This window comes from Barbus barbus (genome assembly GCF_936440315.1).
Source record: "Barbus barbus genome assembly, chromosome: 28".
Classification (NCBI taxonomy): Eukaryota; Metazoa; Chordata; class Actinopteri; order Cypriniformes; family Cyprinidae; genus Barbus; species Barbus barbus.
The window spans coordinates 20686057-20709694 of record NC_136756.1 but is presented as its reverse complement, the minus strand read 5'-3'; the positions used below and the strand labels follow the sequence as shown (position 1 = coordinate 20709694).

Genomic DNA, 23638 nt, shown 5'->3' with positions numbered 1-23638 from the left:
ATCCCAAATATTAAAAATGAATGAATCCGCCCGCGTAAGGTGTAATACTTTAATAATTAACTAAAGAAATACAGTTCTTTATTTATAAAAAATAAACAAATCTTTCCTGTGAAATTCAGTAATTCTGTAGTAGTAATACCCTTATAATCTTCCCTGCAGAAAAAAACAAAACAAAAAAACCCCAGTAGAACCCCTCCCAAAACACTATAGAAAATAATGGATTTAAGGGTTATAATGGGAATTATATTGGTTTTAATGTAAACTATAATGGTGTCTACTGGTATTTGATGCATTCTATTGGTGGGATGTAATCAAAGTCAATTTATATAGTCTTTGATGTAATCTAGCAGATGGCAACCAATAGAACAACAGTAATTCCTATTGGAATAATGCCCAAAACAAAAAGGAATTTTGTATTGGTTTTTATGGAAATTATAAGAATTTCTGTGATGGTTTCTATTGTTTTTTTTTTGTTTTTTTTCAGCAGGGTAACGATACTCATACTGTCCTGCAAATTTAAAATCGCAAATCAAATCGCAATATCTGTCAAACAAATTGCAATTAGATATTTTCCCCAAATCGCACAGCCCTAGCATGAACTATACAGATGAATCTTTATTCAAGCTACAAAAGTAAATCAATGACTAGAACAGTCCAATGATTTCTCTTTTACTTTTGTTCTTTGATTTACATCAATGACAGACTTCAGCAGATTTCACTTTAAATCAGCGCTGTCTCTTTAAAATGTGATGCACATGACGCGGATCTGACACATATTCGATTTTCTCCCAACTCTTTACAGTACTTTAAGACTTTATAACTCATTTAAGACAACTCGCCAAAACCGGGTATTTTGGCATAATTGTGTGTGTTTTCGTCTGTTGAAGCGCTACTGGTGTGCTGTCTGAAGCGGCTCTGAGTATGCGTACAGCCGAACACGCAGCCTTTCAAACTATGTACTGCGCTGCACCGTTTCCTATGTGTCAGGTTGTGAAGAATAAAGAAAAGTTAATCTTCCTAAATGAAGCAGCAAAATCTTCTCAGGTAAAAGTTATTAGAACCGTGCCTAGGGACAAACTAGCCATCACATTTATCTGGCCTTATCAGTCCATTTGTATCCTATTATTTGATTCGCTCTTGTCGCTTATGACAGAACCGCTAATCACAATGACCTTATCTTTGGAAAAGATTATTTTATTCGCTCATGTCAGAAAGAGCAAATCTCTTTAAAACTGGCTGTTGTTTTCACTACATTGCATTGTAGTATTTCATAAAAGTTGTACCCACCAATAGGCGACTGAGGCCGTGTTCACACTTGGCGTCTTTTTTGACTAGAAAAAGTTGACAAGAGCGTTTTCTTAATGAAAAACAAAGCTGGCAGCGTCTGTTACAAATAGCAGCTGAGATCGTCTTTTGTTGTCATAGCAACAGCTGTAACAGTTGTATGCAGAAAAATAAAATATCAATAAAGGCATTCCATTCGATAACATGTTGCTGAGCGACCGTTATTAATGCTACAGTAGCTAACGTGATAATTTTAACAAGTAGTAGATGACACTTACCTGAACTCGTCCAATCTGTGCCCACACAGCCTCTTTATGATGTATATTATGATAGAGTTTTGTGCTCATATCATACAGCTCCTTGTGCTCCGAAACTAGTACGAGCAGTCTATCTACCGGCGCCTTCTCCATTTTTCTTCTTGTTGTTATGGAAACGACAGATCTCGCTACTCGCTTGTCATTGGTCAGCTGTCAAAAAGGCGCTTGACGTAGGGCGTTTTTTTCAGAAAAGTTGAAATTTTTTCAACTCGAAAAAACGCTCTGAGCTGCAGAAAAAGACGCCGGCGGTGGCGTTTTAAAAAGCGCTCAGGACTTTTTTGAAAACACGGTTTACTCCATAGGATTATAATGTAAAACAGACGCCGGCAGCTTCGAAAAAGACGCCAAGTGTGAACACGGCCTGACACTGTTACATGTACTCGCCAACGCAGATTTTTACTTACATTTGGCACTTGGCGAGTGTTAATTTTAGGCCCTGTATGCTATGTATGTATGTGTATATATATATATATATATATATATGCTATGTATGTATGTGTGTGTATATATATATATATATATATATATATATATATATATATATATATATATATATATATATATATATATATATATATATATATATATATATATATATATATATATATATATATATATACATATATATATATATACATATACATATATATATATATATATATACATACACACACACACACACACACACACACACACATAAATACTGCAGTGTTTGGCCATTTGTTTGGATTGCGCTCATAGTAACATTTTATATAAAACTGCATTAAAATAAATGGAAAATGCAAACACTGAACTCAATGCAAATTTGCAGCTATTGTTTCTCTTTTTTTGCTACAGGGCTCTTTCAACAGTCTGTATTAATTTTACATCAACAGTTATGTAAATGAGCAAATGGCAGTGTTTTGTTTATTTCTATGTGGTTGAAATGTTTCTATTATAATTCAGTTCCATATTGAAATTTTTGTAGTAGCAAGTTGCAATGGAGGCCATTTTGATAAGGCAAGATTCTTGAGCAAGATTTTTACACCTTACATATGTGATAAAATGCTTTTTCCTGTTGTGTTGCATGACTCATTTCAAAACAAATGAATCTGACCTTAAATTATTCTCTTCTCAGACCCTGAATAACATTGTGCCATTTCTGTGTTTTAGGTGTGCTTTTGGTTTCTTAGGCGAGTACTGTCAGCACAAGGACCCGTGTTACGTGGGATATTGTCTGAACGGAGGACAATGCAATGTAAGTGTGGCTGGTGTACCTGGGAGCCCCAGCTGTAGGTGTCATCTGGGTTTCACAGGCCAGCACTGCGAGATCCAGAAAAATTCCACATGCTTCCCCAACAACCCTTGCACCAATGGCGGGAAGTGCTCACTCCTCCCCAACGACCAGTACAAATGCCAGTGTGCCCGTGGATGGACAGGTCAGATCTCTCTCTCACTTCCCGTCTCTGTTTGTCCCTCTGTCACTTTTCGAAAGAATAAAAACAAAAAACACTATTTTAGTAAGGTATTAAACTCACATTTTGACAGTTTTGTTATTGTTTTTGTTCTGCTGTTGACATTTTCTCCTCAGGTCAGCATTGTGAGCAAGAGGACACATGTCTTTTCAGCCCGTGTGCCAACGGTGGTATCTGCCATGCTCTGCCCAATCGTGAATTCTCTTGTACCTGTCCTCCTGGTTTCCGTGGCCCCCGTTGTCTGAATGACACAGATGAGTGTGCCTTCTCCCCGTCTCTGTGCAAGAATGAAGGCTTGTGCCTGAATACCCCAGGCTCATATCGATGTAACTGCCAACCCGGTTTTACCGGCCTCCACTGCGAGATGGATTACATACCCTGCTTTCCATCCCCCTGCCTCAATGGTGGAACCTGCCGGCAGATGACAGACACAACTTATATATGCCACTGCCTGCCAGGTTAGTTCCCTAGGAGAGGAAATAGAAATCTATTTTTATCGTTGCAAAAAAAAAGCTATATTTGTTCAGATGCAACTGAAACATATTAGTCAGACATGCCACAGCTCACCCAATGATAATGACAGCACCCACTTGGACCTGAGCCAGACAGACCAATGTCTGATGAGATTTTACCACAGCACAGGAGTGGGTGATAAACCGGTTAAAACAACCGGTAACTGATTTTCAGACGTTTCTGTTGCAGAAATGCTGAATGTCACTGCATAGGAAATGGATGTTCCAATCACTTCACATGTAAAGAAAAAATGTAGTAGAACTTGACTAGACACTTTTGGCTAGTAACGGTTAAGTGTAGTTACAGTAAAGTTTTTTTTTGTGTTTTACACATTTTACACATATTTTTATCAACCATGATTTGGGGATATTGTGATATAAATGTGACACCAAATATAATAGATAGCTTCATTAATCTCAGTCAGAACAAATGGTCATGTTTCTTCATTTAATAATTTGCTGGTTGTATCTGGATTTGTTTGGGGCTAAAACACACAGAGAGACTTTAACTTTATCAGTTTAGCATTTAAAGAGTGCCGTACTGGCTAAATGCAGCAACAGGCCAAAACTCCTCTCTCACCTCAGGCAGCGAATACGAGCCGTGAGAAATGTCTGTTCGTGCTTTAAAGTTGAGTAATTACGTTTAATAATGCCAAAGAGAGACAGAGCACCTTTGTGTTACCGATACCTGGAATTGAGAGTGAGTTGTTCAGGAAATTTTCTCTCTGATTTTCCTGTAATCAGGTTTTAATGGAACAAACTGTGAGGTGAACATTGATGATTGCCCGAATCACCGCTGTCAGAATGGAGCCACATGCATGGATGGAGTGAACACTTACAACTGCCAGTGTCCACCTGAATGGACTGGTATGAAAACGGCTTTATATACTGTGTGTGTGTGTGTGTTTGCTCTCTCTTGTTCCCTTTTCCGCTAGTGGAGGTGACTCACAGATACTAATTCAAGAACAAATCGTTTTTGGAACTTGTTATTTTAATGATTAATATAAATTATTTCAAAGCTCTGTTAATGTTTGAAAGCAAAGAAATTAAGACATCTCAAAATATTAGTATTGCATGTAAACTATTATTATTAAATGTTGGATTATTTTATTTTACAGTACAATTGTATTTTTGCATTAGTAGTATATTTATTTTTTGTTTAGGGGTGGGTATCTTTTACATTTTACTTACTTATCGATAATGTTATCGATACTATTTGGTGCAAAAATATATGATGTGAAAAGTTGTTGAAAATTTCAAGTTATTTTATTACTGCTGAACTTTAGCAACTGTATTAAAGTTCTTCAGTCAGCAGCAGGGAGTTATTTTTCTCTATGTGTTTTATTTTATTTATTATTTGTTTTATTTATATTATTTATTTATTTATTTTTATTTTAACATTAAAGGAATAGTTTTTTCCTACTGTCAAAATCACTGGGGACCAGCAACTGTTTGGTTACCCACATTCTTCAAAATATCTTCTTTTGTGTTCAGCACAAGAATAAAAATTAATACAGGTTTGGTACAAAATGACAGTGAGTAAATAATGACAGAATTTTAATTTTTGGGTGAACTATCCTTTTAATGAAAATCGGCAGCATGTTTAGTTCTGTCCCTTTAAGAGCTGCACGCATCCATTTCTCTCACAACTGTTTACATTCACTTTAGACATAACTGTTTTAATGTGTAAACCTTGTGTGTTATTGACAGTATTAGCGCAACCAGACGATAACTAAGATAGCTGAGTAATCATGTGCAGTTTGACCGGCCTTTAGTGTAACTTACGCACGCTTCAGGTGTAAGGAGCTCTGAATAAGTAGATGTCAGAACAGCACACGAATGAAATGTGTAACCGGCAAGGCTTTAAACTAAAGCACACACAAATAATGTACTTTTGTGATTGCAAATAAGTGCAGTGTCTCAACCTTCTGTCAAACTTCCTTTAAATTGTTCTTTTGAAATCGTGACCCTTTTGTTTGCAGGTCAGTTTTGCACCGATGACGTGGATGAATGCAGACTGCAGCCCAACGCCTGTCAGAACGGAGGCACGTGTAGTAACACGCGTAACGGCTACAACTGTGTATGTGTGAACGGCTGGAGCGGCCCTGACTGCTCTGAAAACATTGATGACTGCGCAGCTGAGCCCTGCACTGCTGGCTCCACTTGCATCGACCGCGTGGCATCCTTCGTTTGCAGCTGCCCTCCTGGCAAGACTGGTCAGTAAAAACAACCACATGGCCTAAAAAATGACTCTTGGACACTTGATCACTTCAGTCATGAGGAAAAATTACTCTAACACCAAATCTCAACAACATACACAACAAGTTTTTACAGTAAAATAATGCTCTAAAATAATGATTTTTCATACTACAATATAAAACCATCTCAGATCAGTTGTAGTAACAGTATTAATTCTTTATATTTTCAAGGTTTGCTGTGTCACATTGATGATGCCTGCACCAGTAACCCATGTAAGATGGGAGCTCAATGTGACACGAACCCCGTCAATGGCAAGTTCAACTGTAACTGCCCCTCAGGGTACAAGGGCAGCACATGTGCCGAGGATATCGACGAGTGTGTCATCGGTGAGACAGTTAACAGAACTTTTGTCTGTCTGTGTTTATCTGTGTGTCTCTGTATTGTCCCTGAAACTTTCTAACCCACTTTTTTGACGCCTCAGGGCCAAACCCATGTGAGCACGGTGGTTCTTGTAAGAACACAGAGGGCTCGTTTACCTGTAACTGCGCACCAGGTTACACCGGTCCACGCTGTGAGCAGGACATCAATGAATGTGGCTCCAACCCCTGCCAAAATGACGCCACCTGCTTGGATCAGATAGGAGATTACACCTGCATCTGTATGCCAGGTACTTACACACACACTCGCACACACTGTAATGAGGTGCATGATGACACTGTTTTGGCTCCATGTCCTCATATTCATCTAGTGACTGTGTACATGTGTGTTTTCAACCATAGGCTTTGAGGGATTGCATTGTGAGATTGACATTAACGAGTGTGCCAGCTCACCTTGTCTCAATAATGGTAGATGTCTAGACCAGGTCAGCCGGTTTGTCTGCGAGTGTCCTCAAGGTGAGTACAATCACTGGTGCAATAAAGTTTTTTTTTTTTTCTTTTTTTTCACTCGAATAGCCCATTTTTTCCAACAAAATATTTGAAGGCCCCTATATAAAAGATTTATGGGATCCTCTGGTATTTCTTCTGTAACTATGACAAAGCTGCCTGTTTTTTTTATTAAAGGGGTCCTATTATGCTCTTTTACAAAGTCTTGATTTTGTTTTGGGGGTGTACTAGAACTCTCATGCTTGGTGGTTCAAAAATCGCATTATTTTCACATTATTACAATACCTTTCTCCCCAGCCTGGCACAAACGACTCGATTAGTTCAGGGTTTGATGAAGGCCCGCCTTCCGAAAAATGAAATGTGTTGTGATTGGTTAGCTGTCCCAGTGCGTTGTGATTGCCGAACAGCTTAGATGGTGTTTCAGTGCTACCACGCCCCTTGCCAAAGCAGCAAGTTCATCAGTATTGCTATATCAATTCAGACCCCGAGAATGTTGAACAAGAAGATTGTGCAGAACCTTTGCACGCACAGATATTACCGTTAATAATTTCTTAAAAGACATATTAAAGTGGTAACGTTATTGTTTTTTGGCTAAATCATGTTTTAGATAAGATGTCAACAACAGCTTAAAAAATATCTGCATTTACTATGTACTAAGTGCAACGGTAATATGCATTATGTTTATTGTTCTTTAATTCTAACATTATAACATGAATTGCAGTGAAACTGTTATACAGTTGAATTTATTTATACCATAGTCCCACAGATTTACACTATTTGTGGCAGCATAAATATGCAAATCCGGCAGGAGCCACTGTTGGAGTGGTAGAGAGCGAGGTTTCCCCGGTAACGCTGTACACAATGCAGCGCTCCTCTCACTAACACTGCTTTATCAGACATTACATGCAAGATGAAATGAAAATGACATCCATCATTTTCTGAAGACAGTCGGTTTCCTTCAGAAATACAGTGATAAAAAAAATTTGATTTTGAAACGTGCAGTGCTCAACCAATGCAGTGCAGTGGACTACCAATGCTGTAGTCCAAATGAGCCATTCATTGTAGTTCTTGAAAAGGGATTTTTAAAAACGAAATATCTCCCTTTGGAGTGGACTTTGAGATTTGTAACTTTGTAGATCTTTTTATGCCCAAACATACACACTACACGCTGACTAAAATTCAAAAAGTGAAAAAGCATAATAGGACCCCTTTAACAGAAACTAGAAGTGTTGATATAGTTAATTAACCATGATTAATTTTATGATTCCAGAAGTTTCAAGAACTGCATGCTCTTCAATAAAAATAATAGTTATTGAGGGTGAAAATAATAAAAGAAATAATGATTTCAGTTTATATCATGATTGCATGTTTGTTTTAGCTAATCAGATAATGTGATAATCATTTGGATTATTTTAATATATTTTTAATGTTATTTATATTCCTAAATATTAAGGAGCACAACTATTTGACCGTTGAAAATTCAACTTTGCCATCACAGCAATAAATTGCATTTTAAAATATATTAAAATAGAAAGCCGTTATTTCACAATATTACTATTTTTACTGTATTTTTGATCAAATAAATGCAGGCTTGGTGAACATAAGTGTGCACATTCTTTTAAAAGCATTACAAATATTACCATCACCAACCATATGATCGATAGTATGTATTATTATAAATATTAATATCATTTATATATATAATAAAATAAAAGGCCCTCAAATGGGTTGTTGAGAACACCTGGCTATAGCTTTTAAAAATCTGACTGCAAATAGTGTGTATTACCAGTATAAACAAGATGTTCACCTAATTTGGGGAACTGAAGGAATTAGTTTTTGCTAAAAATGAACATTCTAGAGGAATGTTTTGTATAAATTACAGCAGTATATAATGGATCATATCATGAACAATTACCAGTTCAGTACTGCAAGTCATAAAATCAGTACTAACAGTACCATGAACCTGTTACATGGTAATCTTAATTGTATCAATAGTGCATTGCATTGAATTGCATTTTTTCTCAAATTTGTTAAGGCCACCAGTTGCTCATATTGTCAAATATCACCAAATCTCAGTCAAAATTAACAACGTGCTTTCATTTCATTGCTGCAAATAGTTGTATGGGTGAACAGCCTTAATATGTGCTATGTTAGATACTGTTCATTGTCATGATACTGAATCTGTGTTTTGACCACAGGTTTCACTGGGGAAATGTGTCAAGTTGACATTGACGAGTGTGCCAGCACACCGTGCCATAACGGGGCCAAGTGTCTTGACCGCCCTAACGGCTATGAGTGTGAATGTGCTGAAGGTAACATTATAAAAATCTATGTCCCTCTACCAAAAACAGAGGGATAGATAAAATCACTAACAAAACCAATTTCTGCATAATTTAAATGTATAAGTGGTTTTCATTGTAAACTAATTGGCTAAGATTTCAGAGAACTGACCTTATTGTACTAATCCCTTGTCTTATATGCTGGCCTCTGTAGGTTTCACAGGGACATTGTGTACGGACAACATTAACGACTGTGAACCCAAACCCTGTCACCATGGCGATTGTATAGACGGAATTGCTACCTTCACATGCGACTGTCACCCAGGTTACATGGGCCCCATCTGCAGCGAGCAGATACGCGAGTGCCAGAGTGACCCCTGCCAAAACAGAGGACGCTGTGTTGATCTGGTCAACATGTACCAATGCAATTGCCAGCCAGGCACTTCAGGTGAGTCTCACACTTGATCTTTACATCTCAAAGGCTCTTTAAGAGGCCATATACTACACCTTTGAAGCATTTAATGAAGTCTAATTATGATAACAGCAAATGTTCTTGCAGCAAAATGGTCTTAATTTAGTATATTGTGACTATTATCCACCATTTAGAATTAGACTGATTTTTGTAACTGTACATTTGAGATGTGTGCATGATCTCTATTTTTGTTTGCTAATCTTTATGTAAAGTATGTGATATGTGAACTTTGGTGGTGAGTTTTAGAGTATGTCTACAAAGTACATCAGACTGTTATTCGAAAAGAGTAAGACTAATCCTGTTTTTCTCAGTTACAATGTACAACAAATAAAACAAAGCTCGCTACACGCCCCTGCTGGACACGTCGTCTTACTACACACACACACACACACAGAAATGATCTATCATTACTCAGACCTTTCAAAGGCTCCTGTATAAATTAGAACAGTTTTATTTCACCTGCCTGTGCCTCCATTGACTATTTTGTCATTTGTCTTTGTTATAGGTAAGAACTGTGAGATTAACCTTGATGATTGTGCCACTAATCCCTGCCAGCACGGGACCTGTGAGGATGGAATTAATGAGTACAAATGTCTTTGCAAACCTGGATACACAGGTTTGTACATGCACATACATAAATACACATGCAGATGTGCTTCATTCATGAATCATGATCAGAACTAAGTACTTTGTAAATATATATATATTGTGTGTGTGTTCTTTTCTGCTTTTTTCTTTAATATTAAAACAACAAAATGCATCACTTCTATTATATAATTGCACTGCTTTTATAAAGCATTCAATCAGTCTTATTCATTATCCACACGTTTTCTTCTTAGGGGAGCGATGCAACGAGGAGATAAATGAGTGCAGTTCGAACCCGTGTATGAGTGGAGGGACGTGTGTGGACAAAGTGAACGGGTTTCAGTGTTTGTGTCCAGTTGGGACTCACGGTCCTCTGTGTCACTCAGGTGCAGACCACTGCAGCCCCATGCCCTGCCTGCATGGAGAGTGTATTGAGCAGCAGGATGGGTAGGAACAGCTTTTATCTTTCTGTGAAAGTGGCTGATACTGATTATTAGTGGCACAACCTACATCCGTTTCCTGTTATATTCTGTAAAGAGATCAATAAGTATGATTTAATTCTATGTAAGAACTGTAAAATTGATTAACATTGCAAATGCATGTTGCATTTGTAGCATTGCTGTAAGTAAATGTTTACTTGCCTTTGTATAAACCATCTATGGCCAGTTATCTCTTTCATGTCAACTACTCTCATCTTCTGTCTGTGAAGGTATCTTTGCGCATGTAAGCCTGGCTGGGAGGGTAAGAACTGTGAGAGAGAGAAGAACGAGTGTCAGTCAAACCCGTGCCAGAACGGGGGAACCTGTAATGACCGTCTCAATGGCTACACCTGTGTCTGTGCCCGTGGATTTGCAGGTAAAGGCGTGTAATCCATTAACCTTTCTAAACAAAGTAATAATGATGTTCAGTTCAGTTCTCAACTCCCTGATTTGCCCTTTTTCCTCTTTCAGGTTTGAACTGTGAGATAAATATTAATGAATGTGAGTCAAACCCTTGTATGAATCAGGGAACCTGTGTGGATAGAGTCAACAGCTACATCTGCCACTGCACTCTGCCTTACACAGGTGACACACATTTACAGTGCACAGTTTTTTTTTTACAATGATTTTAATGACAGAATCAGCACTTTTATTGTCAAATTTTATAAGTTCACTTAAAATATTTCAGTCCCAACATGTAATAATAAGATTATAATTATTTACACTACTGTTAAAAAGTTTGGAGTCATAAGATATTTGAATGTTTCTGAAAGACAGTAAAAACAATATTGTGAAATTACAAAATATTTCAGTTTTAATGCATTTTAAAATGTAATTTATTCCTATGATGTCAAAGCTGAATATTCAGCAGCCGTTACTCCAGTCTTCAGTGTCATATGATCCTTCAGAAATCATTCCAATATGATGATTTGCTGCTCAAGAAACATTATTTATTACCAGTGTTGAAAACAGTTGTGCTGCTACTTATTCTTAATACATTTTAATAATTAATTTTAATAACAATTATTAAAATGTGAATCGATATTAATTATATTATATTATTAGTACGTTTTTAATAAATATAAATATTAAAACACTCCACACTTTATCCACAACTGACTGTACTGCTCGGTTCTCAGGGAGACACTGTGAGGATAAGTTAGTCCCCTGTGATTCTCAGCCCTGTCAGAGACGAGGGGTTTGTCAGCCATCCCTGGATTACACCAGCTACACCTGCCTGTGCCACAGCGGATGGGAAGGTAAGTGCTTTGAGTTTGTGTGTGGGTGTGTTTTCATTCCTCAAGAGTATATTTGATGTTGAGACAACCACATATAACGCCTTTTCCTTGATCACTGATCACATGACATTCCCAGATGTAGATTTAATTCATGAAAATCTGTCTAAAACATTTCAAGAGTCTCTGTCTGATATGTGTGTGTGTAGGAGCCCAGTGCACAGAGGATGTAGATGAGTGCAAGAAAAACCCGTGTCAGAATGGAGGTCATTGTTGGAACACAGTGGGCAGCTACCGATGCGAGTGTCAGCCTGGATACAGTGGGGTCAACTGTCAAACCAACATCGATGACTGCAGCTCCAGTATGTGTCATTACTACACAGATTCATTCTCAAGTTGTGGATGAGTGACAGACAGTAAACGCATCCTTGTGTTAACATCTTCTGTTTGAAGGAGAGTAGTGTAGCCTAGTGGTCAGAGATCAAATAAAGTTTTATGTTGCAAGGAATATATTTATTTTATATATAAATTTATATCAAACATATAAAACAAATTTACAGAAAACATTCTCAACATATTTACCTTTGACAGCCCTAAAATTCATTTTGTCAAATCATTTTCATGTCAACTCATTTTCATGGCCCACTAGGGTTCATTGGAACCCAGCTTGAAAAACCCAATCATTTGAATATTTGCTCTCTTCTCCAGATCCATGTCGTAATGGTGGTACATGTGTTGATAAAGTGGGCCGGTTCTTGTGCGAGTGCAGAGCTGGTTTCTATGGTGAGCGCTGTCAGGAGGAAGTAGACGAGTGCACTAGCAATCCCTGCTGGAATGGAGGTCGCTGCACTGACTACGTGAACAGCTACACATGCCAGTGCCTGCCTGGCTATGATGGAATCAACTGTGAACGTGATATCCCAGATTGCACTGAGACGTTAGTTTTCCATTTTTCAAATTATAAAGGTATTCTTTTATTTTATTGTATAATATATATGCTTATTCATTTTCCCTCTCTTTTCTCCATAGATCTTGTCTCAACAATGGAACGTGTGTGGATGGAATTAACCATTTCACCTGCCGCTGTCGGCATGGCTTTTCGGGTCAATTCTGCCAGTATGAACTGAATGAGTGTGACTCTCATCCCTGTAAAAATGGTGGCACCTGCATAGATGGCCTCGGGACTTTCCACTGCACCTGCCCACTGATGTATAATGGAAAAACCTGCGAGGTAAAAACTGTCCATTCAGCTTTAGATTGCAAACCCACAAGGTCTGATGTTGCTCAATGACTAGATGTTGATTTAAGCCTACATTTTGGACTGTCTGCTAATTAACTACCATTAAAACATGAAATATTCTTTCAACTTAGCAAATACATACTAGACACTGGAATAATAAAATGATTCTTGACCTGTGTTGAAATTTAGTTGTCAGTAGGTGAATGTTCAGAGATTAAAGTTTAGTTAATTTCTCTGACTGTTTCATTCTGCAGTCAATGGTAAACCTGTGCAGTCAGCTTAAGTGTCTCAATGGAGGCACATGCATCCAGAAGGAGATGGATTGGAGATGCAGCTGTCAGCATGGCTGGACAGGCCTATACTGTGACATCCCTAATATGTCCTGCCAGACTGTTGCCAAAAACAAGGGTGAGAGTTTAGACAGAGTGACTAATTTCACTGCAACTGTTTTGAAATGCAGCAAAATGTAATGGAGATTAATCTGTAGGTTTGGTTGAATTCTTAATGCAACTTCTGATATGCTCCAGGTGTGGCAGTGGACTTGGTGTGTGATAACGCAGGGCGGTGTATCGACAAAGACAACACACATCAGTGTATGTGTCAGAGAGGTTATGAGGGCAGTTACTGTGAACTCAAGGTGAATGAATGTCTTTCCAACCCCTGTAGAAATGGAGGGACCTGTGTGGACTACCAGGGTGGATATGACTGCAAGGTACAACTAGTCTCACTTACTAATATTGATATACACTACTGTTTAAAAGTTTGGGGTTAAGGCAGTGACATTATAAAGACATTTATCTTTTATGTTACAAGTTCTTTTAAATGTCTATTCAAAGAATCTTGGGGGGGTGGGGGGGTCACAGTTTCCACAAAAATATTAAGCAGCACAACTGTTTTCAACCTTAAGTTTATTAATAAGAAATATTTCTTGAGCACCAAGTCACCATATTAGAATGATTTCTGAAGGATCGTGTGACACTGAAGACTAGTGTAATGAAAATGATGAAAATTGAGCTTTGCCATCACATGAATAAATTACATTAAACTTTTAAGCAGTAGTGTATATAGAAATAATATACAATAGAGAAATTTATTTATCTTCTATTATCTAAACCTCCCACTTCCTCTATTAGTGTAAAGCAGGTTATCAGGGTGTAAACTGTGAATATGATGTTGACGAGTGCCAGTCGAATCCCTGTCGCAATGGAGGTACCTGTATTGATTTGATCAACCGCTTCTCCTGTGCATGTCCTCCCGGCACCAAAGGTATGACTGATTCTTAATGCAGTATGTCTAATGCTCAGATGTTACACTGATATGTAAATGTCCCCTTACCACGTCTTCTGTTTTGCAGGTTTGCAGTGTGAGGTGGATGTGAATGAATGTGCCCCAGAGTTCGGCGCTCGATGTAAGAATGGCGGCCAGTGTGTGGATGGTGTGGGACGGTACACTTGCTCCTGCCCTCCTGGTTTCACTGGAGAACATTGTGAGGGCGATGTGAACGAATGTCTTTCTGGACCTTGCCATCCATCCGGCACTATTGACTGTGTGCCGCTCACCAATAACTATCAGTGCCGCTGTCGTCTGGGTTATACTGGTGAGGTCTTATTTTAGAATCATGGATTATCATACTAGCTATTTTAAAGTGGTTCAAATTAACGTTTTTCTTTCTTACACACATTTGTGCTCTTCATCCCCCCTGTAGGGCAGCATTGTGAGTTAATGGTGGACCTGTGCCAGTCCAAGCCATGCCACAACAATGGCAGATGTGCCATGAACACGAGTTCAATACATGGATACACCTGTACCTGCCAGCCTGTAAGTGCAGAGTTAGTATTTATGTGTGCATACAACCGTTCAAAAGTTGTTGTTTTTTTTTAAGGTTTTTAAGTCTCTTATTCGGTCAAACATACAGTAAAACCAGTAAAATTATCATGTTGGTATTTAACATTTTTTAAATGTAATTTATTCTTGTGAATGCAAAGCAGAATTTTCATAAATTTTCAGTGTCGCAATAACCTTCAGAAATCATTCTAATATGTTGATTTGATGTTCAAGAAACATTTCTTATTATCACTGTTGAAAACAGTTATGCTGCTTAAGTTTAAGGATTCTTTGATGAATAGAAAACAAAAAAACTGCATCTTTGAAATAGAAATCTTACTGTCCCCAAACTTTTGAATGCTAGTGTGTATGTGTGCATGCGCAAGCAATTAAACAATTAAATTTTTGCTGTACTGTGAAGCATTCCCTATTTTGGTAAATACATAAAGCCTTTATCAAATATTCACTAACTGCTCTTTGAGAGGAGGAGGGTATTTTAATAACTAATATGTCTCTTGCTGTGCTTTCCGACATTTCTCTTACAGCCTTTAATGGCTGCGTTAGCATTTCTTTATTCTGTTTTGCTTTGAGTGAAAATGTTTCCTTTTCTCAAGGCTGCTTGTTTCTCTCTCATTCTCATGCTTGCACTAAAGACTGAAGCTGCATAAATCAGGTATGAAGTGAAAGTCTGATTCCCTCTTAACTCGTCTTTTACTCTTCTTTCACTCACTGCTGCTGTCTTACTAGCCCCCAGTCATTTCGTTGTAAGGTAGCACAATGATTTGCTTTATTTTTGGGGTCTAACAGCCTCTGTGTTGCTCTTTCAGGGTTACACTGGCTTCAACTGTGGTGATTTTGAGATCTTCTCCTGTGCCAGTTTGCGCTGTCAAAATGGCGGAGAGTGCGTGGAGATAAAGGGCCGCCCACAGTGCCGCTGCCCAATGGGTTTTACTGGACCCCACTGCGAGAGCATCACAAACCGCTGCATGTGTCAGAATGGTGGCAAATGTATGCCAGATGATTCTAACAAGTTCAGCTGCCAGTGTCCACCCGGCTTAAGTGGGCCAACCTGTCAAACGTATAAACCTTCCTGCCCATATTTGGAGTGCAAACAGCGGGCAGGAGACAAAGTGTGTGACCCACAATGTAGGACCCCAGAATGTGAGTGGGATGGAGGCGACTGTACGCTGCACTGGGACAAGCCTTGGAAAAACTGCACAGCCTCCGTCCCCTGCTGGGAGTTATTCCATAATGGCCGCTGTGACCCAGAATGCGACAATGCTGGCTGCCTCTTTGACAGTTTCGAATGCCAGAAAGGTTCATCGACTGGCCCGAGCACTTGCAAGTATGTGTTCCGGATTACTGCTCTTCTTTGAAAAACTTGCAAAGATATTGCTTGAAAACATTTAGATGTAGATATTACAGTTTTTACTGTATTTTTGATCAAATAATTTCGGTCTTGGTGAACATAGACTTTTGTCAAAAACATAAAATCTTACAGGCCTCAAATATATATTTACATTATATTTAAATATTATATATAATAATAATATATTAATTACTCTAATTTCTACATAGATATGACCGATACTGTGCAGATCATTTCGCCAATGGTCATTGTAACCAGGGCTGCAACACAGAAGCATGTGGCTGGGATGGTCTGGACTGTGCCACAGATACTCCTCCCAAGCTGGCTGATGGTACACTGGTGATCGTGGTGCTGCTGCAGCCCGAGGAGCTTTTGGGTGACCTTAAGGGTTTCCTGCGCTCTTTGGGGACACTGCTGCACACCAACCTGAAACTTAAGCTGGATGAGCATAAGAAGCCTATGGTGTACCCATACTATGGAAATGAGGAAGATGAAATACAAAACAATATTGCCTCTATGAAGCAACGTGGAAAACGAGAGCTGGAGAGGGAGGTTATTGGGTATGTTCCTCACCCAGAAATGAACGTTTTGTAGTTTACCTTCATGTTGTTGTGTTTGTATAAATTAACATGGTTTTGGATGTCTCCTTGGTTTAGATCAAAGGTTTACCTAGAGATTGACAATCGACAGTGTTCTCAGCACTCAGAAGAATGCATCTCCAGTGCAGACCAGGCTGCAGCCTTCATAGCTGCCGAGTACCTGAAATCAGAGCTGCCGTACCCTGTCTACTCTGTGGGCAGTAAGTGAACTAGTAAAACAGGGTGATAGCAAAAAGGAATTGTGGTTTTCACTGTGTTGTTCTCTTTTTATAAACTTTGTTAACCATCCTCTTCCACCTCAGGCGATAAAGATTCAGTACCCCCCATGCCTCCTCTCCTGTACCTGGTTGCTGTGGCTGCAGCTATCATCATGCTGATTTTGATTCTGGGTGTGTTGGCTGCCAAGCGTAAACGCAAGCATGGGACTTTATGGCTTCCTGATGGTTTTCTGGCAAAGAAAGACAGTAAACGGAGAGAGCCAGTGGGACAGGATGATTTTGGCTTGGAGTAAGTGTGCACCTGAACTCCACAATGATCTCAAGATATTTGCTGCCTTCATGTTGCCATGGGAAATTTCCGATTAATAAGTAGGAATAATGTGACAGTGTGCTTTCATCTGATATTGTATAAATTATATATATTATACGTTTAACACATTATACACATCTGTTATTATTTAAAATGTGCGAGTGGGCAATTTCATCTGTCTTGTTTTTAGCACTTATGTGTTAAAATGAATATAATGATGCTTTAAAAGCAACAACAACCTGAATCTTTTTACATGCTTCTGTTAACCTGTTGATTTCAGGTGACATCTTAAGTCAACCCTTCTTTCTCTATCCTCCACTTTCTTTCAGGAGCATGCAGAAACCACAGGATGGAGGGTTGATGGATGGCAGTTCTACCCATCATTGGTCAGAGGAGGATCATCTGTCTAAAAAACCTAGGGTAAGAGACAGTACCTCCACAGCCCTGAAGATGACAGTAACAGATCCCTTTGTTTATGATCAATCTGAATGGACCGGTCCCACCTCACAGATGGAGGATAAGCCATTGCTTCCTGTCGGAGTGGATGGAGGAGTGGACAGGAGAGAGTGGACCCTGCAACATCACAAAGCCGCAGACATCACACTCACTCCTCCTCAGGCAGACATTGACATGGACAGCCTGGATGTCAATGTTAAAGGACCAGGTTAACAGACTGAGATTCTTTCTTATTCACAATCTGAGTAGATGAGGAAAGAAGGTTTTCACTCTTTTGTTTTCCTTTTAAAAAGTTTGACTTACTGCGTATTCTCTTTCATGCTCATAGATGGTTTCACTCCTCTCATGCTGGCATCTCTACGGAGTGGCAGCAGCCCCGATTGTGGCAGCATGCTGGGAGATGAGGAGGAGGAAAGTGGTGCTGACGAGCCTGGCACAAACGTCATAACTGACTTAATTGGCCAGGGTGCTTCACTCAATGCCCAGACAGATCGCACCGGAGAGACTGCCCTTCACCTCGCTGCACGATACGCCCGAGCTGATGCTGCCAAGAGACTGCTGGATGCTGGTGCTGATGCCAATGCTCATGATAACATGGGCCGCACCCCTCTACATGCGGCCGTGGCAGCAGATGCCCAAGGAGTCTTTCAGGTGAGGGCATGTGCTTCTACTCATATGTCTGCTAAGACTGCTAAACTTCATCATGAATTACAGGTTTCCCAGAATCATCGAAATTATAAATGAATTTTAATCTTGTGACATCCATGCCTTGAAAACTTGAGGAAATTATTAAATAAGTCATGCAAATATCTATAGTGACTAACATATAATTCGGCTATACAACATCTCTAAAATAAAAAAATATATATAAATAATAATTACCTAGAAAGTGCTCTTTAATAGTAATCTTTATGCTCTTTAATAGTAAATATAGTTAATAGTTTAATAGTAAATTTTTAGATGTAATAGAAAAAACAATTAATAAGACAGTATTTATTTTAACATTATTTATATCAGTAATTATATATGTATTCATTTATATATTTGGAAAAAATTATTTTGTGATCAGTCTACTTTCAATTATATTTTTCATGTAATTGTTTTTGTTTCATAAATAGTTTTTAGCTGATCTGGGTCCTGTTTTGTTTGTTTTTGATTGGAGCTTCTGGGTATTTCCTGAATATATATATATATATATATATATATATATATATATATATATATATATATATATATATATATATATATATATATTCATGTATATATATTCATGTATATATATATTCATGTATGTATATGTGTGTGTATGTATACACACACACACACAGACAACTGTAGTTTGATAGAATAGAAAGAATATTTTTCATTTCTTTTGATTTGGTTTGTGAAAAATGTTTTCTGAGTTTTTGTGTGCACATACCAATCATTATTGTGTTTTTGAACTCCAGATTCTCATCCGTAACCGTGCCACGGATCTTGATGCCCGTATGAATGATGGCACCACACCACTCATCCTGGCAGCCAGACTGGCAGTGGAGGGCATGGTGGAGGAACTGGTGCACTGCCATGCAGATGTCAATGCTGTGGATGACCATGGTAAGATGAAAACCCGTATGAACATACATCATAGTAAAGAACTTTTTTGATAAATGGAAAGAAATAAATTCTAGACATAAAATTTGTTAATCTCATCGCTCTCATTTTACCCTCAGGCAAGTCAGCTTTGCATTGGGCCGCTGCTGTTAATAATGTAGATGCCACTCTAGTGCTAATCAAGAATGGAGCCAATCGAGACATGCAGGACAATAAGGTACTCGTTCATGTCTATTTGTTTATGTGCATGTTTAATCACTTTTCAAGTACACAGATGTTTTGTGTGTCAGCCAAACACTTCAGTTTTGTTTGTTCTGTGATGTAGGAGGAGACCCCCTTGTTCCTGGCTGCCAGGGAGGGCAGCTTTGAAGCAGCCCAAGTTCTCCTAGATCATTACTCAAATCGTGATATCACCGACCACCTAGACCGCCTGCCTCGTGATACTGCGCAAGAACGAATGCATCATGACATTGTGCGTCTGCTGGACCAGTACAACCTGGTGCACAGCCCACATTCTGGGCCTAACCACGTGGGCAACGGCGGTGGACACTCCTCCATGGTCTGTGGGACAAACGGCACAGGATTCATGATCGGCATGCGTCCTGGACCACAGGGCAAAAAGAGTCGCCGAGCAGGAGGAAAAGCAAACACTGTTTCAGCTGGGACAGCCAAAGATCTAAAAGAAATTAAGTCGAAGAGGCGAAAGAAGCCGGCCGGAGGAGAGGGGCCGAATGTTGTGGCGGTGGCAGGAGCCAGCGGAAATGTCACCAAAGCAGCTGGCGGCCTCTCAGAGAGCTCAGTCACCATGTCACCTGTAGATTCCCTGGAGTCTCCACACTCATACGCCGGAGAGGCAGTGGCCACCACCAGCACGGCGAATTCTCCCCATCTGCTCAGCACCCCATCCGTGAGGCCCATGCTGCCTCCTGTGAGTCACATGTTGAGCCAGCAGCAAAGCTGGGTGGGTTTGGCCAAACACAGCTACAATAGCCACATGTTTGGCCTCATGCCGACCCACCAGATGAACGCAGGCCACACCAGCATGCAGCAGCACCACAGCCCGGGCATGCTCACCCCGATGAACGTCACCATGAGCCGTGAACAGCTGCCGCCCATTGTCACCTTTCAAATGATGGCAGCAGGCAACGGGCACAGCCTCCTCAAGCAGGCGCAACAAGGGCAGATGCAGGCACAGGGGCAAAATCAGGCACAAAGTCAGCATCTGCACTGTAACCAAAGTATGATGTACCCCATGCCTGATGGGGGGATGCAGCATGGCCTGTCACAAACCCTTCCGCACCTCCACGGTCACAACCACGCACTCCCTCACGGGCTGCCTGAGAGCCAAGCACGACAAATAGCTTCCTATCAGCCACGGCAGAGCCCCGTGGATAAATATCCAACACCACCTTCCCAGCACAGCTACCCCACCGCCGCCTCCGAGGGAACCACCCCCGGTCATCCAGCGCACAATCCCAGCGAACACCCCTACCTCACTCCTTCTCCTGAATCACCCGACCCCTGGTCTTCTTCGTCGCCCCACTCCAATTCAGACTGGTCCGATGTCACAACAAGTCCCACCCCTCTAGGAAACCCCCACACACTACCTTCTTCCCGCCACACACACATTCCCGAACAAGCCCAGCTGCAGCCCCAGTCACAGGCTGCGCAGCCGACGCAGTCGCAGCAGTCACAGCGCAGCAGTGTGTATGCGTAGGAACTTGGACCTTCGAGAGTTTAATTGCACGGCTGTTTTGATTGTCTCTCTCTTCAGCTGCCAGAGGAGTGGCCATTTATCCTGTCTCCATTCTTCTCCAGTCTTTATTACGCTCCGCATGTTGACTTTGAAGTTTGCGTATTGTAAATTCCCTGGACTAAACAGAAAAGAGAGAAACAGCTTTAACAACTCGGGAATCCTGTTAACGGCCATCTACGATCTAGGGCACTGTTACCAATGGACAATCACAGTGTCTCACAGTCTCGATTGTGGTTACTGTCCCCAATTTGGGGAAATTTATTTCAAGATTTAGTCAAACATTTTACAATTTGAAGGAAATTTTCTCATTTAATCTGACATCTGTTTGTTAATTTTTGTTGATGTTAAAAGTCAGATATGTGTAGTTGGTACCAACCTTAAAGGGATAGTTCACACGAAAAAGTAAATTATGTCATCATTTACTCGCTCTTCTGTTGTTCCAAACCTGTACGACTTACTTTCTTCTGTTGAACACACATTTAGAAATGTCTCAGTGTTTTTTGTTTTTTTTTGTCCATACAATAAAGTCAAATGGTGTAAGGTTGTTTTGGACCCCACTGACTTTCATTGTATGAAGAAAAACATTCTTTAAAATGTCTTATTTTGTGCTCCACAGAAGAAAGTCGTACAGGTTTGAACGTAAATCAGAGTTTATTGGTGAGCTATGCTTTTAACTGATAAATTAATCTTTTTATATAATGGGTCAGCTTGCATGTGTTCTCATTTTTTTTTAGGTCAACCTGCATATTATTTTGTTTGTAGTAATGAAATGTTTCTTAAATGAATCAGTGGTACTTTTTTGCCATTTGTAACATGAATGTGCTACACATACATCTCATTCATTCATGTGTGGTTCAGAGCTAAACTGTGGTGTAAATAGTTGCATTTTTATGGTATTCCTTGTTGTCTGTTACGGTTTATCCTCTGCCTTGCCAATGATTAAGACATGTAGGAGGTGTGTAAATATGAATGGGTTCCACTTTGTTTCTTTTGAAATGGTATGCAGTATTCAGTGGCCGCACAAACATGACAGAGGTTTGAAGAGGAATTCTCAAGCCGCGTGAGCCTTTCGGAAAACTAAAACGTTTATACATAATATTATCAGTGCTTTTTACAACATCTTTGTAACCATTGTTACTATTTTATTTGTTTTGTTCTGCCTTTTTTGTGTTCCTGTATATTAATATTCTGAGCTGTTTAACTCGTTCTGAAGTTGTATCTTTTAATTACATAAGTTTTAAATACATCATGTATTTCCTTCATCCTAAATACAAGCAGCCTGTCTGTGCAACCGTATGAATCACTTGGTAATTTAGAAATAATACTTTATACAAACTTAATGTGCTGTTTCACTTTTTCTGTTTTGTGATTTTGAGCACAGCTTTATAAAACTGATTAGTACAATCACATTTTTTTGTGTGTTTTGCACAATAAAGCCCCTGGGTCTCTGAAACACCAAATAAACACTCATAATAGTATTTAGAGATGAATGCATACATTAGCCAGGGTGGTGATGAAATACTGTCAAAGGTCTTAGGAACTTCCGGTTTGCTGTATTTGTGCAGGTGGGTGGATCGGTGATATTGTGTGTGCTCAAGGTCAATACTAAGAGAGTCTTCTTATGCAAATAGAAACCTTTATGTAGGCTCTATATGGCATGTTCTTTTTGGAAACCGTTGATGTCCAGTAGCACTTAAGGGCCCTTCAACAGTATGATATTAAGTGTACTGAAATCCGAGGAATTTAATGGGTGTTAGTCCACCAAATAAAGATCAAAGCAAAGGTTTTGGAACATTGTATCTTCACCCAAATGTTATGCAAAGCTATTTTTTATGTGCTGTGTATAATTTTATGTTTTGGGTTTTTTATGCCTATTGTACTTTCTTTCCTGTTCACCAAATATATGCAAAACAGTATGCTAGAATGAAGTAAATGTTTCGTCTTAATATTTTATAGATCACAATTGGTGATTTTTAAAAAAACACCTGTGTATTGGAAATAATCCAAGACAGTTGATGATTAAAATAGAGATGAAACACAAATAAAGGAAAACCTTTAGAAATTGATCTGGCTAAATGAATGAGTCTCTCTCTCTCTCTCTCTCTCTCTCTCAATTCAATTCAATTAGCTTTATTGGCATGACAAAAGCACATTTTGCATTGCCAAAGCATGCATAGGAGAAGAGAACATATAACAGTATAATTTGGAACAATATAGCAATTTAAATAACATTTGAACAAGTAATATTAAAAGAATGACATTAAAACATATGGATACGTATATGATATAGTAAAGGTTGTGCAACAAGATTATGTATTTAACTAATAAACCGAATAACTGAAATCAACATTATCTACAGTCATGTGGTTGGTTTGGAGTGAGTTATATATATTTACTGGATATTGGTTTCTTGGCTGTGGCTGTCCCTCAGGAGTTGGCAGGCTGCTATAAACCTTGCTGCTATATTTGCACATTCAGATTTTTCACCAAGAATGAAGGTGAGTTTTTCAGTTGGGGTGCAATTATTAAATTGGGGAAATACTTTGTTTATTTTGGGATAGTAGTGGTTTCTG

General features: G+C 39.2%; 1 protein-coding gene across 2 annotated transcripts in view; it reads left to right on the top strand.

The window, feature by feature from the left end:
- The window catches only part of LOC306847782 (uncharacterized protein), a 45790-nt gene extending 22387 nt beyond the window's left edge, over positions 1–23403 (top strand). The window contains exons 3-34 of one of the 2 annotated variants that reach the window (XM_079381932.1): positions 2754–3019; positions 3172–3513; positions 4312–4434; positions 5550–5783; positions 5997–6152; positions 6248–6433; positions 6546–6659; positions 8849–8962; positions 9144–9377; positions 9907–10017; positions 10241–10433; positions 10696–10841; positions 10937–11050; positions 11605–11724; positions 11910–12062; positions 12409–12637; positions 12730–12931; positions 13195–13348; positions 13468–13652; positions 14074–14206; positions 14295–14537; positions 14646–14758; positions 15592–16109; positions 16343–16693; positions 16790–16932; positions 17035–17239; positions 17590–17680; positions 17771–17924; positions 18045–18367; positions 19165–19312; positions 19429–19526; positions 19635–23403. In XM_079381932.1, the coding sequence (XP_079238058.1) occupies positions 2754–3019; positions 3172–3513; positions 4312–4434; positions 5550–5783; positions 5997–6152; positions 6248–6433; positions 6546–6659; positions 8849–8962; positions 9144–9377; positions 9907–10017; positions 10241–10433; positions 10696–10841; positions 10937–11050; positions 11605–11724; positions 11910–12062; positions 12409–12637; positions 12730–12931; positions 13195–13348; positions 13468–13652; positions 14074–14206; positions 14295–14537; positions 14646–14758; positions 15592–16109; positions 16343–16693; positions 16790–16932; positions 17035–17239; positions 17590–17680; positions 17771–17924; positions 18045–18367; positions 19165–19312; positions 19429–19526; positions 19635–21026 (7288 nt within the window). In that variant the 3' untranslated portion in view covers positions 21027–23403. Of the gene's footprint in view, positions 1–2753; positions 3020–3171; positions 3514–4311; positions 4435–5549; positions 5784–5996; positions 6153–6247; positions 6434–6545; positions 6660–8848; positions 8963–9143; positions 9378–9906; positions 10018–10240; positions 10434–10695; positions 10842–10936; positions 11051–11604; positions 11725–11909; positions 12063–12408; positions 12638–12729; positions 12932–13194; positions 13349–13467; positions 13653–14073; positions 14207–14294; positions 14538–14645; positions 14759–15591; positions 16110–16342; positions 16694–16789; positions 16933–17034; positions 17240–17589; positions 17925–18044; positions 18368–19164; positions 19313–19428; positions 19527–19634 lie in introns of both variants that reach the window. The other variant, XM_079381931.1, reaches the window with a different exon arrangement.
- The last annotated feature ends 235 nt before the right edge of the window (positions 23404–23638 follow it).